The 16687-nt window shown below is 38.1% G+C and overlaps 1 protein-coding gene and 1 pseudogene across 1 annotated transcript; both read left to right on the top strand.

Annotated features, from left to right (window-relative positions):
• Positions 1 to 10200, top strand: part of LOC145127729 (glucan endo-1,3-beta-glucosidase 11-like) — a 37695-nt pseudogene extending 27495 nt beyond the window's left edge.
• A 1694-nt stretch (positions 10201 to 11894) lies between these two features.
• LOC145124604 (26S proteasome regulatory subunit 6A homolog) lies at positions 11895 to 14507 on the top strand. The gene is made up of 9 exons (XM_079060015.1): positions 11895 to 12071; positions 12161 to 12277; positions 12734 to 12841; positions 12942 to 13133; positions 13216 to 13407; positions 13484 to 13602; positions 13715 to 13802; positions 13911 to 14171; positions 14263 to 14507. The coding sequence occupies exons 1-9, from the start codon at positions 11955 to 11957 to the stop codon at positions 14338 to 14340; spliced, it is 1272 nt and encodes a 423-aa protein (XP_078916141.1). The 5' UTR covers positions 11895 to 11954; the 3' UTR covers positions 14341 to 14507.
• Positions 14508 to 16687: the final 2180 nt, after the last annotated feature.

Here is a 16687-nt window from a genome sequence, read left to right as displayed (position 1 = left end):
TGAGAATGTGCTGGAGACTCTTATGATCAGTGAAGATTGTGCACTTTGTGCCATAAATGTATTGTCTCCAAATCTTTAGGGCAAATACTACTGCTCCTAATTCGAGGTCATGTATGGTATAGTTGACTTCGTGAGTCTTAAGTTGTATCGAGGCATAGACAATGACCTTTCCTCGTTGCATGAGTATGCAACCTAGGCCCTGCTTGGACGTATCGTAGTAGACCACAAAGTCTTCCGTCCCTTCTGGGAGAGACAAGATTGAAGCACTGCATATGGCTTGTTTTAACTTTTGGAAGGCAGTTTCTTCTTTATCCTCCTAGTTGAAGGTTACTCCTTTCTAAGTCAAGGTAGTGAGTGGCTTTGCGATTTTAGAAAAAATTATGTATGAATCTTCGGTAGTAGCCTGCAAGACCCAAAAACTGGCGGATTTATGTCGGTGTTCTTGGTGCTGCCCAGTTTTCAATTGCCTTGATTTTGGAGGGATCCACATGTATTCATTCCTCGCTGACCACGTGTCCCAAGAAGTCCACCCTTCAAATCCAGAATTCGCATTTCAAAAATTTCGCATACAGTTTCTCCACCCTTAACGTCTCCAAGACTTGTCGTAGGTGCTGACTATGTTCTTCCTTACTTCGTGAATAGATGAGTATGTCATCGATGAATACTATCACGAATTTATCTAAGTAAGGTCGGTATACACGGTTCATCAGGTCCATGAACACAGCGGGCGTATTATTCAACCTGAAGGGCATCACTACAAACTCATAGCGACCGTAGCGAGTTCTAAATGCCGTTTTAGGGATATCTCCCTCATGGACTCACAGCTGACGGTACCCCGACCTTAGATCATTTTTTGAGAAGTAGCTCGATCCTTGCAGTTGATTGAAAAGGTCATCGATTCGAGGTAAGGGATAACGGTTCTTGATAGTGAGTTTGTTCTGTTGGATTAGATGTCTAAGCCCATAACTATTATCGGTATGTATTCGACCCGATAGTAGCATGATCCATTTGGGTTGCATATCATCAGGACAATTTGTTAGGATAGACTTTTGAGAGAAGAGGTTATATATGATTTATTAATATATTATAAGTTCTAATATATTAATTTGAAATCATATGTTTTAATTAGTGTTGATCAAGAATTAATTTGGAATTAATTTAGTGATCAAAAGATACTAATTAAATCTATGGGGACTAATTATGGTAATTAGTTATATTTATATGTGTTGGGCTTATGATCCATGTTGGACCAAGTTTATGTATGGATACATAAAGAGTTAGGCCATATGAACATGGATCATAAAACCCATGGGTATGGGTTTGGTTTATACCCATGACTCTTAGAATTCAACACATATAAATACATATATGATGACCTAAAACCGCCAACCCTAGTGTGTGTGCATGTTCTTGGAGGTCATGAAGGTTTTAGAGTGCATGGAGATTCTCTCTCAAGTCCTACCTTTGTCCTTGATGTGTTGTGACTTCATTTGAGGCTTCCACACTATTGGGGCTAAGCTCTTAAGGCCAAATGCATCAAGACTTCCAGCCATATGAAAAGGTATGTTACACTAACTAGTATCTTGTGTAGTTTACATCTTTGTATGCTAGTTATAGGCTTAATACCTTGGAAACACCTTTGCATGTATAATTAGTGAAAACATAGATCCAAGGTATTTAGGGTTGTATGTGCACCATAGGATGTTGTATTATACTAAAACCCAACATGTTCAACTCACGATTGTCAATGCACATGTGGAATGATTCGTCCTTCTTCTTTACGAACAAGACCGGTGCTCCCCAAGGTGAGAAGCTTAGTCTGATGAATCCTTTGCTCAGTAGTTCGTTCAGTTTACTAGACAATTCCTGCATTTCTGCCAACGCTAATCGATATGGTTATTTTTCTATGGGGGTGGCTCCAGGAATCAAGTCAATTCTGAACTCGACTTGGCGCACGGGTGGTACTCCCGGAAGGTCTTCTGGGAATACATCGGGAAAGTTACAAACTTCTAGAATATACTTGATGTCTTTCACTTCCTGTTTCTCATCAACAATGTGGGCTAGAAAGGCGTGGTACACCTTGCGTAGATACTTTTGAGCCTTGATGCAAGAGATGATTCGTAGATTCGTATCGGGTTTGTCGCCATAGATGACAACAGTTTCGCTACTTGGTAGGTTAAGGCGAACGACCTTTTCGTAACACAGGATATCAGCATGGTGAGGACTTAACCAATCGATGCCAATAATAACGTCAAAGCTCCTTATTGTAACTGGCATTAGGTCGATTTGGAAGGAATGATTGTTTAGAGTTAGAGTGCATCCTATGTATATGTTGTTTGTGGTTTCTGTCTTCCCATTATCCATTTCTATGATAAATATTTCATTAAGTGTTTGAGGTTTTTATTTGAGGAAATGTTCAAATTTATGACTCACGGAACTCCTCTCCGCACTGCTATCGAAGAGTATGCATGCATATGTATTATTGAGGAGAAACGTATCGGTAACCACCACGGGGTATTTCATCGCCTCTCCGTGTCCTATTTTTAGGACTTTTCCCATGCCTCCAACATTTCTGTTATTGGATTTTGGGGACTCCCTCTTGAAATTCCCCGTTTCCCCGCACCCGTAGCATGCTTGGCTTACCCCAACATTTGTGGCTTGGGTGGCCTGTTGGGCTGGCGCCCTACAGAAACGGGTGGTATGCCCCTTTTTGTTACAACCGTTGTAATGAATTTCCCAACAAGATCCATTGTGATGGAAGTTGCACTTGTTGCATGGCGGTATGCCCCTTTTTGTTACAACCGTTGTTTTATTGGTGTTGGGGCGGCAGGGACAGTAGCGGCATGGACTGCCACAGTTTGTTGTTTCTTTGCGGGCTCTTGCGTCAGTTGGCCCTTCTTCTTGTTCTAAAATTTCCTCTTGTTGTCTCCCCCTTTTGTTTGTTCGGGGATGGGGGTCATAATGCCCTGACGAACTCCATGGTCAATGAGCCTTTGTACCAAGCGTTTGGCACTGTCAAATGTGGACGGGTTTGCAGCTATCACCATTCCTTGAATTTGGGGGGATAGTCCCCAGATATAACGTTCCACCTTTTTGCTTTTCGGGGTAACCATCCCGGGACATAGTACCGCCAAGTCGTTGAACTTGGCAGTATAGGTTGTTATGTCGGAGCCCATCATTGTGAGGTTCCAGAGTTCTTGTTCCAGCTTCTGAACTTCGCCCCTCGAGTTGTATTCCTCCAACATCATGATTTTTAGATCTTCCCAACTCATAGAGTTGGCCACCGGGAGAGTTAGTGATTTGACGTGTCCATTCCAACATAAGAGGGCCCCGTCAGCGAATGTGCAGGCCGCGAACTTGACCTTGCTTTCCTCTGGGAACGTATAGATTTTGAACACCGATTCTGTCTTCTCGAACCATATGGTTAAGGCAATGACCCCTCCAGTGCCATAAAAAGGATTGGGCTTGCAATTCGCAAAAATCCTTGTAGCAGCATCCCTTTCGGTGTCCATGGCTTTCGCCATGATTAGAACTGTTGGCACCGTTTCCATTCCTGTTTGTGCTGTTAGTACTGATTTGGGCCATGACGGCTACCACAACGGCTTGGAAGGCAGCGGAGTCCATCTGTGGGTGGTTTTTTCGATGTGTTGACGAAACATCTGATAAATCTTCGTGGTGGCATCCTTCTGCCATAAATTTTAAAGGTGGAATGATGGTAAGTCCTTGATAATGGTTGTAAATCGGGTATTATCGAAATGGAATGTCTCAGTTATGTATATATTATGCCCCGCCTTTATTGTAACTTGTAAACAATTCACAAATAGCAATCTACTATAGTAGGTAAACAATTGCATAACAATTTATGAATTTTAATAGCAATACCCAATGAAATAAAATGCACGCCAATTTCATTAATAGCATATATTAGTACATGGTTTTGGAAAAACTGACCTTTATGAAGGTCTACAATATACCAAAATAAAGAAAATTTTTGACAGCATAACGTCCCCTTGAATAGTGTAATCACTTATTCGTAGGGTTGAACCTACATACAAGCAGGAGTAGCACCAACGCTTACTCGTAAAACCTAATCTATAATAAAAATTGAGTAGTATAAGCGCTACTCGTGACGTGTGGTATCATGTGGTCCCCAGAATGTAGCCATGAATGCCTGTATCTCCTCCAAGTCTATTAGGGTTATGTTAGCCATTGCTGCATTTCATGATTATGAAATATGGCAAATGGATGTCAAAACCTTCCAAAAGGAAAAAAGATCTATGAGAGTTCTTTCCTGAATCCGAAAGAGAGTACTTGGGTTCTCCCAATCACTAAAAAGTGTGTCAGCCTAGAGGGGAGGGCTCATAAGTCAACTAGCAGAGGGTGAAGGTGTACACTGCTGGTAAACCCTCTCTCTGCTCGGCGCTCGACCTCAATTACCCTCTGCTCAAGGGCGGCGTGTTTGTCTCTATACTCCCTGGTCCCAGCTCGAGCGGTCGCGAGGTCCTCCTGGAGGCTGTCGATGATCCCGCGACTCCGGTCGTGATCCTCGTCTAGTCGTCGGAATCGGGCGACAGTGACCTCGACGGTGGCACCCACATCCAAGATCTGGCTAGTGGATGCTTTGTCCTGCTCACCGAGGCGTTTGATATGATGAATCACGATAGGGAGAGCCCTGTCCGCTGGACCCCTGTGGCTGAGGTCGTAAAAGTCCTGGCTCATGCCGTAGGGAGGGCGTTGGCCCTGCTCACGGCTCCACCTATGCAAGTCCTCCTCCCATCGGGCTGTCGGACCCTGGAAACCCAGTCTGTGTGCAGGAACGCAAATGACATAGGGCGGGTTGATGACTTAGGACTCCACATTGGAGTCCTCCTCCTCGTCCGCCTCTTCATCATCCTCCATCAGCTCTTCAGGATCCTCCTCCATCTGCTCCTCAGGATCCTCCTCTATCCAACCACCGTTCCCATGGTTGGGGAAATATGGGTCTCCCGGTAAATGAAATCCTGCCATGACGTCTGTGCAAGAATAAAAGTATAAGAGACATATAAAGAGTCTGGGTGCATGGTTCTATAGTATCAGAAAATACTCCTATAATATTTTAAACTTTATGTTTGGTTCTTAGAGTTTCTTTGTATGGGGTGTTGGTAAGTTTTTGATTCGTTGTCCACCATGACTATTCCCAAACACATGTTAGTCATATGTCGTATAAATATAGTTGATTAGGCCATATTTATCCCAGATATGATTACATAACTATTTAGGCTTAATCGTAGTGTCCAACTTATCTTAATACTTTTATATGGTTCTTGTTATGACACAATTCTAGTATGTATGTATGTACTTATTCTTTTATAAAAATATCATTATATTTTAAAAGTATACTTTTTAGCCAGAATGTTTTAGCCCCATTGTATTTATAGTTGTATATCTTACATGGTTTGATATACTTAGTTCACTATAAACAATGCTATGATATCAATCTGTCACACCCCCAAACCAGGATGGCGGAAACGTCCGGGGGGTGGATGACTTCATGTACGATATCATAACATAATGAATAATAGTGATCAAATCCATACAACCATCATAGTTACAATCAAGAAGATTACATTGTATCCAAAACATTGTATGATTGAATACCAAATACATATGACAAAAGTAATTAACGTGACGCTGTGACGCCCCATCCTCAAAATCTTTTGACTACCTGTTTATCGATTTCCTGAGAATACAAGTAGTTTTGAAAAAGTGTCAACAATTAAGTTGGTGAGTTCATAAGAGTTTTGTATGAGAAGAATCTGTAACTTTTCCTTGTAAAATGATAGAGTACGCTTTCAGAAAATCCAATATTTCTGTTGAAAATGAGTTGTAATTCTTAAACCCTAAGACCAAAAATGTAAGTAGTACTGTACTGGTAAATAGTATCATGTAGTTTTATTTTTATATAAAACCATTTGAAAGTATGTTAGCCCCGTAAACCAAATGTATTGTTAATACCCCATGTGAGTTATTATAACCATGCTAAAACTAGTTGGCCTGCTGCGACGTTCTTCAGGCGTCGGAATGTTAGACAAATGTCACCCTAGACCAGCCGGTCTAGCTATAGCTAACAGCTTAGGTGCGGGATTTTCAGTCCCGTATAGATCTATACATAAGTGTCACGCTCTCTTAACGAGATTCTGGTTATAATTCAGGACTTTAGTATGTACTCAGGTAGGTACAGTGAAGACTATGTCTCACAAAATTGTATTAATCGGTTTACGTATAGTATAATGAAAACCCCTTTTGCAAGTGGAAATATTAGCTTTCCATAGTAGTTACATAGTGTAAAATAATTATACCTTTAAATAATTATTTGTTTTGTCCAAATGATAAAGTAGTGTTAATGACCCATAAGCTATACCCATTATAGTTTATTATAAATGTTTGGTTGTGTCCATATATATCCGTGTGTATATATATATACATATATATATATATGTATATATATATATATATATATATATATATATATATTAACATGTTAGATGTTTTAAAAAAGATTATATCATATAATTTACATCTAGCACGAGTATATGAACATTTAGTATGACATAGCCATTTTTCCTAGTTTTTGGCATTTTTAACGACATTAACCGGTGAATAGTGGAATATAACTTTGTAAAACTTATTTTTACCTTCTTGAGATATTTAAGTCAAGTTAACTTTATATGTTTAAAACAACATATTTTTGGTCAAAACCCACAAAAATGGTGCCATAACCTAGTTATGACCATTTATGTTAGAAAACCCACTTTTACAAAAAATGATAGATTTTTAACTTTTCGTTTTGTAAAACTAGATCTTTGATATTTTTGACTAGTTTCATGACATATGTCCCAAATAACATATTTTGGTTTATATCCCACAAAAATGGTGAAATAACTAGGTTATAACCATTTTTACTAGAAAAGCCATATTTATTCATAAAAACCCTAGTCTTTATAGTTTTGTGGTTATAACTTATTCTTAAGAACATATAGCATGTTTATACTTATTTTTCTTAGTTTTGTATTTCAAACTAACATACTACACATAAATGTTCAAGTAACTAGTAATAAACTCATTTCAAGCAAATAATACTTTATATACAACATAGATATGAAACATGCATAATAACTTGTGTTATTATACCATTTTACTTGTATTCCCCCTCTAAAACATGAAAAACTCGAAAATATGGGGTATGAACTCACCTTATGGGTGTTTTCTTAGTGGATAAAGGTTGTAGATGGAATAATGCAAGTTAATAACACTTGAAGAACACTTGAAGGTTTGAAGATCCTATGGATAATAACACATGATAATGTGTGTAAATGGATTGAAACTAGGTTATAAATATGTAGAATCACTAGATTATGAAGAAAATACTTACCAAACACTTAAGAACCAACTTGGAAGAATTAATCTATGGAAGATTGGAGCTTTTTCTTGAGAGAAGAAGATGAAATGAAGATGATGATGGTGAGAGGAGGGCCTCTCGGCCGATGTTAAAGAGAGAGAGGGAAGGGGATGGGGGTGGGGTGGGGTGGGCATGCATGGATGTATGTTGTGTAATGGCTTGGATATATGTTGGGTAAATATTTTTTTGGGAAAAGGGCGACACTTGTCTAGTCATGGATTTCTACTAACACCAAAAGTCAACTCTTTATATTTTATAAAATGTTGTCATCTTTTTATAAAAAGAGTGTTATTTTTTTTATAAATATGTGGTAAAATAATGTATAATTACTTAATTTGCATCATAAAAATTCAAACTATTATAAAAACCTCAATATCATCAAAGATGTTAGCACATTGTGTTATAAATATTATTTTTGCCAAAAAAATAATAATATATACTTGAAATGTTCGAATTTCACTTGTTAACCCAAATAGAATTCTTATTCAATAATCGGTGAAAAGAGCGGTAGTTTGTATTAATACTTGTATGTTGTACATTAGGAATGTTAGGAAACATAACGCTTATCCTAAAATCCTAATACTAGTCGAGTTGACTTGGTTGACTCGTTGACTTTGCTTGATCCGGAATTGATAGTTGTCACATAATTCATGCACACAGCCACCCAACACGGTGGTTGGTGGCGGCAGAAAAAGGCAACACGGCGACAACCACCATGGTTGGCGGCCATGGTGGTTCTTCTCCTTTTCCGGCCAGTAAAAAACGCACACACGCACACCTCACGACCAAGACTGAAACATGCACTCACACACACGAAAAACACACACAACACCGCCACCCTTGTGGTGGCAGGCGGTGGTCGGAGGTCGTTAGGGCGACAGTCGGACGAACGGTTGCATCTCAGTGAAGAAGTGTAGAAGGGAAGAGGGTTTTACAGTAGCAAAACACACACACACACACACACGCAAACGTGAACACCACACAGCCACCCACTCATGGTGGTATACGACTGATGGAAGGATTTAGCAACGGGACAACCGCCGGAGCGGCGATGGCGATGGCGAGATGAATAAGCAGAAAAGCGATGGGAGTGGGAAGGGATGGCGCCATTACCGGAGAGGAAGAGGTCGCGGCGGCCACGCTTTGTCGATCTTTGCTATCGTCAGAAACAACAGCTGTGGTGCTCGACTCTCTTGGTGGTTCGCAATGGCAATAAGTGTGACGGCGGCGGGTGGAAGTGAGGGGGTATAAGGGTGGCGGCTGAAAGAGTGTGTTGTAGGTTTAGGGTTTTTCGGGTGAGTGAGATGCAAGGAGAGTGACAGGCTTAAGTCCTCGTCTATAACTTAAACTTCATGCCATTTGACGATTCCAGTCCCTCCATCCCAAAACGCTTTCAAATTAAGTCCATAATTTACCCTATAGCCCCTTGCTTCCAAGAATCCTTTCAATCCAAGTCCATATGTTTCAATTTAACCTTCAATATCCAAAAATATAACTTTTAACACCCCCAAGGCGTACACCCCGCTAATTTTATACGGCTTAGGGCTAAAATAAAATATAAAATACATCTCGGAGTTTTCAGGGTTTATTATTTATTTATTTGTTTATCTTATTTATTTTCTTATTTTATTTTATTTATTTTATTTTAAACGAAATGTTACACTTAGGCTCTTATATGTGCTTGTGTACACTACCCTAAGTTTTATCAACTGTTTAAACAAGTATCATACACTTTTATGTTTACGCTTATCAAATATAATTGTTATTCATTCGTTTATCCGTATCTGCAGTTGCTAAGTACAACCTTGGCAGATAACTTTATCCGTATATCCATATATCTGTTTATCCGTTATCCGTATGACTTTGTCACTCTAAACCTTAACTAGATTTCATAGCTAGAAACCACAGTTTAGATTTCTATCTTTATCAAACATTTCCAAATACGGTTTTACTTGCAAAAAAGGCAATACTTTTTGGATCATATTAAAAGTATTATTATTTAAGAAAACATGTGACTCTCACCAACCTTTGTGTTGACCCTCAAACTTACATGTATTCTCAGTCGATCATTAGACAAGCTTTCAGATAGAAGATTAGTCGTGGATTGCAGACGACCTAGCTATCTAGTTTTTGTTATCTGACTACCTGTTTAAGACAATTATTGTACTATTATTATATGTAAGAATCCTATATTCAAACTTAATGATGAAATACAAATGCTATTTTGTTTATCGTTGTACTTGTGTTATATTTTCAGTTTATCTATGATCCATGAACTTAGTCGCATTCCCCACATGTTCCACCTTGGACGGGGGTGTGGCAATATGAAATTAGACAGTTAGGTTACTGTTACCACTGCACATTATGTTGTTATTCTTCAATCTTCGTATCCACCATCAACGGGATATTTCCAACAAGATCTGAAAGGATGTATCGCTCCAATCTTAGATTTCCTCTTGAAAACATGTTCTCCATTCCTCATCAATGCTTATCCGTTCTTCACGTACAAAGCTGATCCGAAGCAAGTTTCGCTTGATTTCGTTATGTTTCAACCTAATGTTGGAATCGTTGATCCAGGTACCAAATTACATTACAATAACATGTTGTTCGCTCAGATCGATGCAGTCTACGCCACTCTATCATCGCTAGGTTACAAGAAGCCCCCGATTCAGATCTCGGAGACTGGATGACCGTCGAAAGGAGACGAAGATGAAGTTGGAGCCTGACCGGAAAATGCGAAGAAGTACAATGGAAAGATTTGATGATATAAATGAGGAATATGAATATGGGTTTGATTGATCGACTTGTGGGTATAGATTTATAGAGGAGTGTGACACCATGTTTGATTGTAGTTGTTGCAAGTTTTCAAGATTTTGGGGATATTGTTGACTCATCTGCTTACTTGGCACTTGACAAAGCAGTGTTACCTTCTAATGGGGGTAAAAATACCAAATGACCGATAAAATACAAGCTGATACCCTTTAAAGGCAAAAAAAAAAACCATGAGAGACCATTTAAACCATTATACTAAAGATTGTTGGGCTACAATGACAATAACCCTAAATATAACATCAAATATTATTCACATCGAGGTATCTGTGTAAAATAAGCTCCAAACGTCTTAAACTTCTTAACTTTTTTTTGTCTACCCCCAAAGTTGTCAACAAAAAGATAGACCTTTAACCTCAATAATTCAACTGCTAATGCATGTTTTGTTCATCTATATAACCCCTTAATCAACCCCAATACTTCATTATACTCCATTTTAGTTGTAAAATGTCGCTTGACAACAACTTTTGGGCTGTATATCTTCACTTTCAAGAGATCAAACATCCATTTTATACTCAAAATCTTTTTATGATTTCTAAATAGGGAATAAAGTATACTCTTATACCTTTCAATTGACACTAACCTCAGGTTCATATGTTTTTTCTATGATTTATAAAACACATGTACAGACTGTCAAAATTTAGTTCGACAATGCTATACGAACTGCATTTTTTACCCATCTTAAAGCTACAACTAGATTATGAGTACTAAATATGAAATAAACTAGACATATATACCCTTCAAATGCCACTTGCATCACATATTCACCCATAAGGCCGGACGGAGTGGAGCGGGAGACCTTCCCTCACTTTGGAACACCACACCGTGGCTGAGGGGAGCTTCCCGCGGGAAAGGGGTGGGGGGAGGGGGTGCCGCACTCTCTCTCCTCATTCTATTGGACAACCTTTTTTTTCTTCTTTTTTTTTAAAACATTTTTAATATTTATAAAATTATATACCTACTAAAAAAATATAAAATATATATCAAAATTCATGGTTTTTAATTCTCTACAAAATGAGTATAATATATGTATGAAATATATTTTTAAAAAAATATAAAAAATAGTGAGGGGAGCTTCCCACCAATTTCTTGGGTTTTAGGCGAAGAAAAGAAAAGTGAAAGAAATGGTGGTGTGGCCCACAAAAAGTGAGGGAAACATCCATCCCACACCCTCCGGTCTAACAAAATCACTTAAGCCCTAACATCTATAATTATGCACATATAATATTTTTATTTTACACACTCTCTTGCTAAAATACGACAATACCGAAGTTCCTCTTTTTTTTTTTATCACAAAAGAAAAAAAAGTAAATGAATATTACATTCATTCAATCTTTTTGAACTATCCATATGATGTTATCTTGAAAAATCGTTTGTCAAACTTTTTTTAGAAAGTCAAAATTTAAATAATGACAATTAATGAGCAAATATAAAACTGAGGGATAAAACAAAAAAAATATGAAAATAATAATTTTGCCACATTAACCCATAAAAATATTTTTTAGTGAAAGGTTAATATTTTTATTTAGTGTATTTAACTCTACCCGAATTAAAAGGCTCTTGACCCGACCGATCTGACTCGGTTCGGGGCCGAAGTCCGACTATATGTAGCTTGCTTTCTCTCCAAGAAGGAAGCTTTATAGAAAACCCATCTGCCCTCCTTTTATTTTTTCTCCCTGAGTTAACGATGGCGACGCCGATGGCAGAAGACACGAGCTTTGAAGACGATCAGCTAGCATCTATGTCAACCGAAGACATTCAGAGGGCTTCTCGTCTTCTGGATAACGAGATTCGGATCCTCAAGGTTCTGTGACGTGGATCTCTTTCTCGTTATTCCATAAATGTATAGCATTTTCTAAAATTTGAAATTGTTTATTGTGGTGCAATTATCAGGAAGAATTGCAGAGAACCAATCTCGAATTGGATTCGTTTAAGGAGAAGATTAAGGAAAATCAGGAGAAGATCAAACTTAACAAGCAACTTCCTTACTTGGTCGGAAATATCGTTGAGGTACTCTTAATATTCCGTTGTTTTTATCTTCCACTTTGTTACTTTGATTCTGTTAAGTAAGTAGGTTTGCTATTTTGACGAGTGCTTAAGGAAAGTTATCTAGTTGCAAAACCCTAAGTTTGTTACATCTGATGGTAGAAGATTAGGGTTATCTAGATGCTACCAGAAGCTCTCAAAATTTAAGGAAAGTCATCTAGATGCAAAACCCTAAGTTTGTTAGTTCTGATGGTAGAAGATTAGGGTTATCTAGATGCTACAAGAAGCTCTCAAACCCGAAGATAAGAACTCTGTTTTCTGTGCTGATTTTGAAATTAAATTAGATCTTGTTGGATTAAGAGAGATATATTATTATCTGGAAATACTTGCCTTCATATATAATGTAAACCTGATGAAGTTACATGTCAGATTTTTATGTTCCTAGATTTTATACTAATATGTTCATCTGTGGTACTTCAGATTCTGGAAATGAACCCAGAGGATGAAGCTGAGGAAGATGGTGCAAATATTGACCTGGACTCACAAAGGAAGGGCAAATGTGTTGTCCTAAAAACATCCACTCGTCAGGTAACCCACTACAATACATCATCATCATCATCATATCCATCAATCTTTCTATTTGTAGCAACTATTTTACATACATTTGTATCTCCTCCTCCTCCTACAGACTATTTTCTTGCCTGTGGTTGGGCTAGTGGACCCAGACAAGCTAAAACCTGGTGATTTAGTTGGTGTAAACAAAGATAGTTACTTAATATTGGATACATTGCCATCTGAGTATGATTCCAGAGTCAAAGCCATGGAAGTTGATGAAAAACCAACCGAAGATTACAATGATATCGGAGGCCTTGAAAAACAGGCAAGCTTTTACTTTTTACTTTTTTTTTTATTTATCTACAATAACTGCAACCCAAATTACAATTTTTATTAAAATGTGACAGATACAAGAGCTAGTTGAGGCTATCGTTTTACCAATGACCCATAAAGAGAGGTTCCAAAAATTAGGGGTTCGTCCACCAAAAGGAGTGCTTTTGTATGGGCCTCCAGGAACTGGAAAGACTTTAATGGCACGTGCATGTGCTGCACAAACCAATGCCACTTTCTTGAAGCTAGCTGGGCCCCAGCTTGTTCAGGTACTATTCATATTGATATTTTTAATTATTGTGGAAATAAATAAATACTAATTGTGGAATTTTTTATTATGGTTAGATGTTTATTGGTGATGGTGCAAAACTTGTTCGTGATGCGTTTCAATTGGCTAAAGAGAAGTCTCCTTGCATCATTTTTATTGATGAGATTGATGCTATTGGTACAAAACGGTTTGATAGGTATGCATACCACTTTGTTTATGGTACAAAAAAAATGCAAGAAATAGCAAAAGCAAATGCAAAAAAGTTTGTCTTTCTGATACAAGTTTTATGTGATTATATAACATTACAGTGAAGTTAGTGGAGATAGGGAGGTGCAACGAACTATGTTGGAATTACTTAATCAGTTAGATGGTTTCAGCAGTGATGACCGGATCAAGGTATGTTAAATCTTGCTTTTGGTTGGTTTATAAAATGGAGAGAATTTTGTTATTATTTTTTTCATATCATTGTCTAGTTATAACTCTACTCTACATGAGAAAGTGTAGGTGATAGCAGCAACAAATCGGGCTGATATTTTAGATCCTGCTCTGATGCGATCTGGACGGTTGGATCGTAAGATTGAGTTTCCTCATCCAACGGAGGAAGCGAGGGCGAGGATCTTGCAGATCCACTCGCGAAAGATGAATGTTCACCCGGATGTCAACTTTGAAGAGCTGGCTCGCTCTACAGATGATTTCAATGGGGCCCAGTTGAAAGCTGTTTGTGTTGAAGCAGGCATGCTAGCCCTTCGTCGTGATGCCACTGAGGTACTACATTCCATTCCTTGATAATTTTTTATTATTCTATTATTTAGTGAAAATAAAAATTCATTCCAAATTATATTATTCTATGTTGCAGGTAAACCATGAAGACTTTAATGAAGGAATCATCCAAGTTCAAGCTAAGAAGAAAGCAAGCTTAAACTACTATGCTTAGAGGATATTATGTGTTTTTTTTTGCTATGTGATTGTAATTGTACAAGATTTCACGACTATATCTTTTATTTTTTTTTTATCATGGTTACGTACTGTGTATGGATGTGGTTACTTTCACATGGTTAATTCAACAATTTCAATTGCATCGTTGAGTGCACAATTTAAATATATAGGTTGTTTGTTTGTCTGTGTGGTAGTTTAAACTGAAGGAATGGTATATATATATATATATATATATATATATATATATATATATATATATACTAACATATTTCTAACAAAACAGACACTTTCAAGCAATATGAATAATTTTATGGTCCAATTCCTTCTTCATCTGATGATGATGACTCTGATGATGAGTTGATTTTGTATACGTTGTCTGCGCCATAAGACATGATGCATCAAAGAAGCGAAAGTTCAAATGTCGAGAAAAAGCGTAGAATTTCGATTAATCGAGATCGTATCATGACACACGAACTTTTGGTACGTGATTACTTTGTCCCGGATAGTTTATACGATCTATCGAAATTTGAAGATCGTTTTCGCATTAGTAGAAATTTCTTTTTACGTATAGATAGAAATTTGGCAAAAATTTATGAGTTTTTTCAATTGAGATGAGATGCTAGAGGTAAACGTGGTTTTAATACAAAAATGCACAAATGCTCTCAGACAATTGACATACGACATAGCCGTAGACACATCGGATGAATATTTGAATATGTCTTAGAGGACGGGTCGAGAATGTACCTATCTTTTTTGTGAGTATGTTATAGAGCTTTACGGTGACATATACTTGCGACATACGACTAGGAGTGATGTCGAACAGTTGTATGCTGCACATGAAGCCAAACATGGTTTTCCAGGAATTTTTGGTAGCCTTGATTGTACGCACTGAGAAAATTGTCCCAATGCATGGCTAGGTCAATTCACGCGAGGTGATCATTACGTGCCAACTATTATACTAGAGGCAGTTGTTTCATAGGACCTATGGTTTTGGCATGAATTCTTTAGTATGGCGGGGTCAAATAACGACCTGCATGTGCTTGGAGCATCTCCGCTATTTAACGACATTTTGCAGGGTAAAGCATCAAACATGTCATACGTTGTGAATCAACATCAATATAATTATGGGTATTACCTTGGTGATGTGATATCCAAAGTACGCTACCTTTATCAAATCATACTCCTATCCGGCCAATGAAAAACAAAAATTGTTTAAGTTAGCACAAGAATCGGCAATGAATAATGTGGAACGGGCGTTTGGGGTCCTACTGTCCTAAAAAAAGGTGGCACATAATCAAACATCTGGCACGAGCATGGGATATGACAAAATTGACGAAGGCTTTGGCAGATTGTGTTATTTTACATAACATGATAAAAAAAGAAGAGGAAAGGACAATTTGTATGTCTAGTCTGGAAGACATACTTAATCCACTTGCAGTAATACAAGTCGGCAACCCGACATACTTCACAAGACTATTGTAAATACAAAGCAGTGAAACACATCACAATCTACGCCATGATTTGACTAACACATTGTTGGTGATTTTAGTGTCACCATGTCATTTTATGTAACTGGAATTAGAATGTGAGCTAAGGGGGGCTTCTTAATTTGTTTTCTAATATGTGTACGGGTTGGTGCGGAGTGCACGCATGTATAAGATCAAATTAGTAGCCGGTTCGACGACTAGTCGGGGGCAGCGACCCTGGGTCCGGGGTTTCCAAAGGGGCAGCGCCCCTTTGGCGGGGTCTAGGGGTAGCGCCCCTAGCGGGGTCCAAGGGGCAGAGCCCCTGGCTGGGGTTATTCCGATTCTTGAGGGTGATTATAGTAAAACTAACGAAACTCGTTAGTTTTGGTAACCCTAAATCCTCATTAAAATCTGGATTACCCTGACTTGTTTCCAAAGGAACCCATAGCGGCCCAACCCTAATGAAACCCTAATATCGTTTATTATATAAACGACTCTTCTTTTCAGAAGAGAGAGATGATCTTAAGCTCTCGTTTTCAATATACTTTCACAGAATCCTCTAGCATATTGGCTTACGATTTCTATACCTAGAATCGTAAGTGTCCTCTTGGATTATCCTAGGCTGAATTTCTTGTAACCCAGACATAGGGTAGAAATATCAGTTCGGAAAGTGATATCACGATCCAAGTTGGTATCCAGATCTCCACCACAAACCCTAAATTTCCCTACACACATATAGCAAAGGCAATCCCAACAACACAATGACGACGACGAGGGTAATAAGAACGCTAATGATGAAAATGAGGCCGACGATGACGAGGACGACAACGACGACGAGTAGTATAGTCTATATTTTTTATGTTTTTTTTAGTAATTTAG

This window comes from Lactuca virosa, chromosome 7 (assembly GCF_052849685.1).
Source record: "Lactuca virosa cultivar CGN04683 chromosome 7, Lactuca_virosa_CGN04683_v6, whole genome shotgun sequence".
In the NCBI taxonomy this organism is placed as follows: Eukaryota; Viridiplantae; Streptophyta; class Magnoliopsida; order Asterales; family Asteraceae; genus Lactuca; species Lactuca virosa.
The sequence above is the reverse complement of the archived record's forward strand: the minus strand, read 5'-3'. Positions and strand labels throughout refer to the sequence as shown.

Excerpts from the sequence above, each read along its gene's own strand:
- LOC145124604 (XM_079060015.1), top strand. The coding sequence starts at position 11,955 with ATGGCGACGCCGATGGCAGAAGACACGAGCTTTGAAGACGATCAGCTA. Across the intron at positions 12,278-12,733 it reads TGGTCGGAAATATCGTTGAG|ATTCTGGAAATGAACCCAGA; the intron begins GTACTCTTAATA and ends GTGGTACTTCAG. Across the intron at positions 13,603-13,714 it reads GGTACAAAACGGTTTGATAG|TGAAGTTAGTGGAGATAGGG; the intron begins GTATGCATACCA and ends ATAACATTACAG.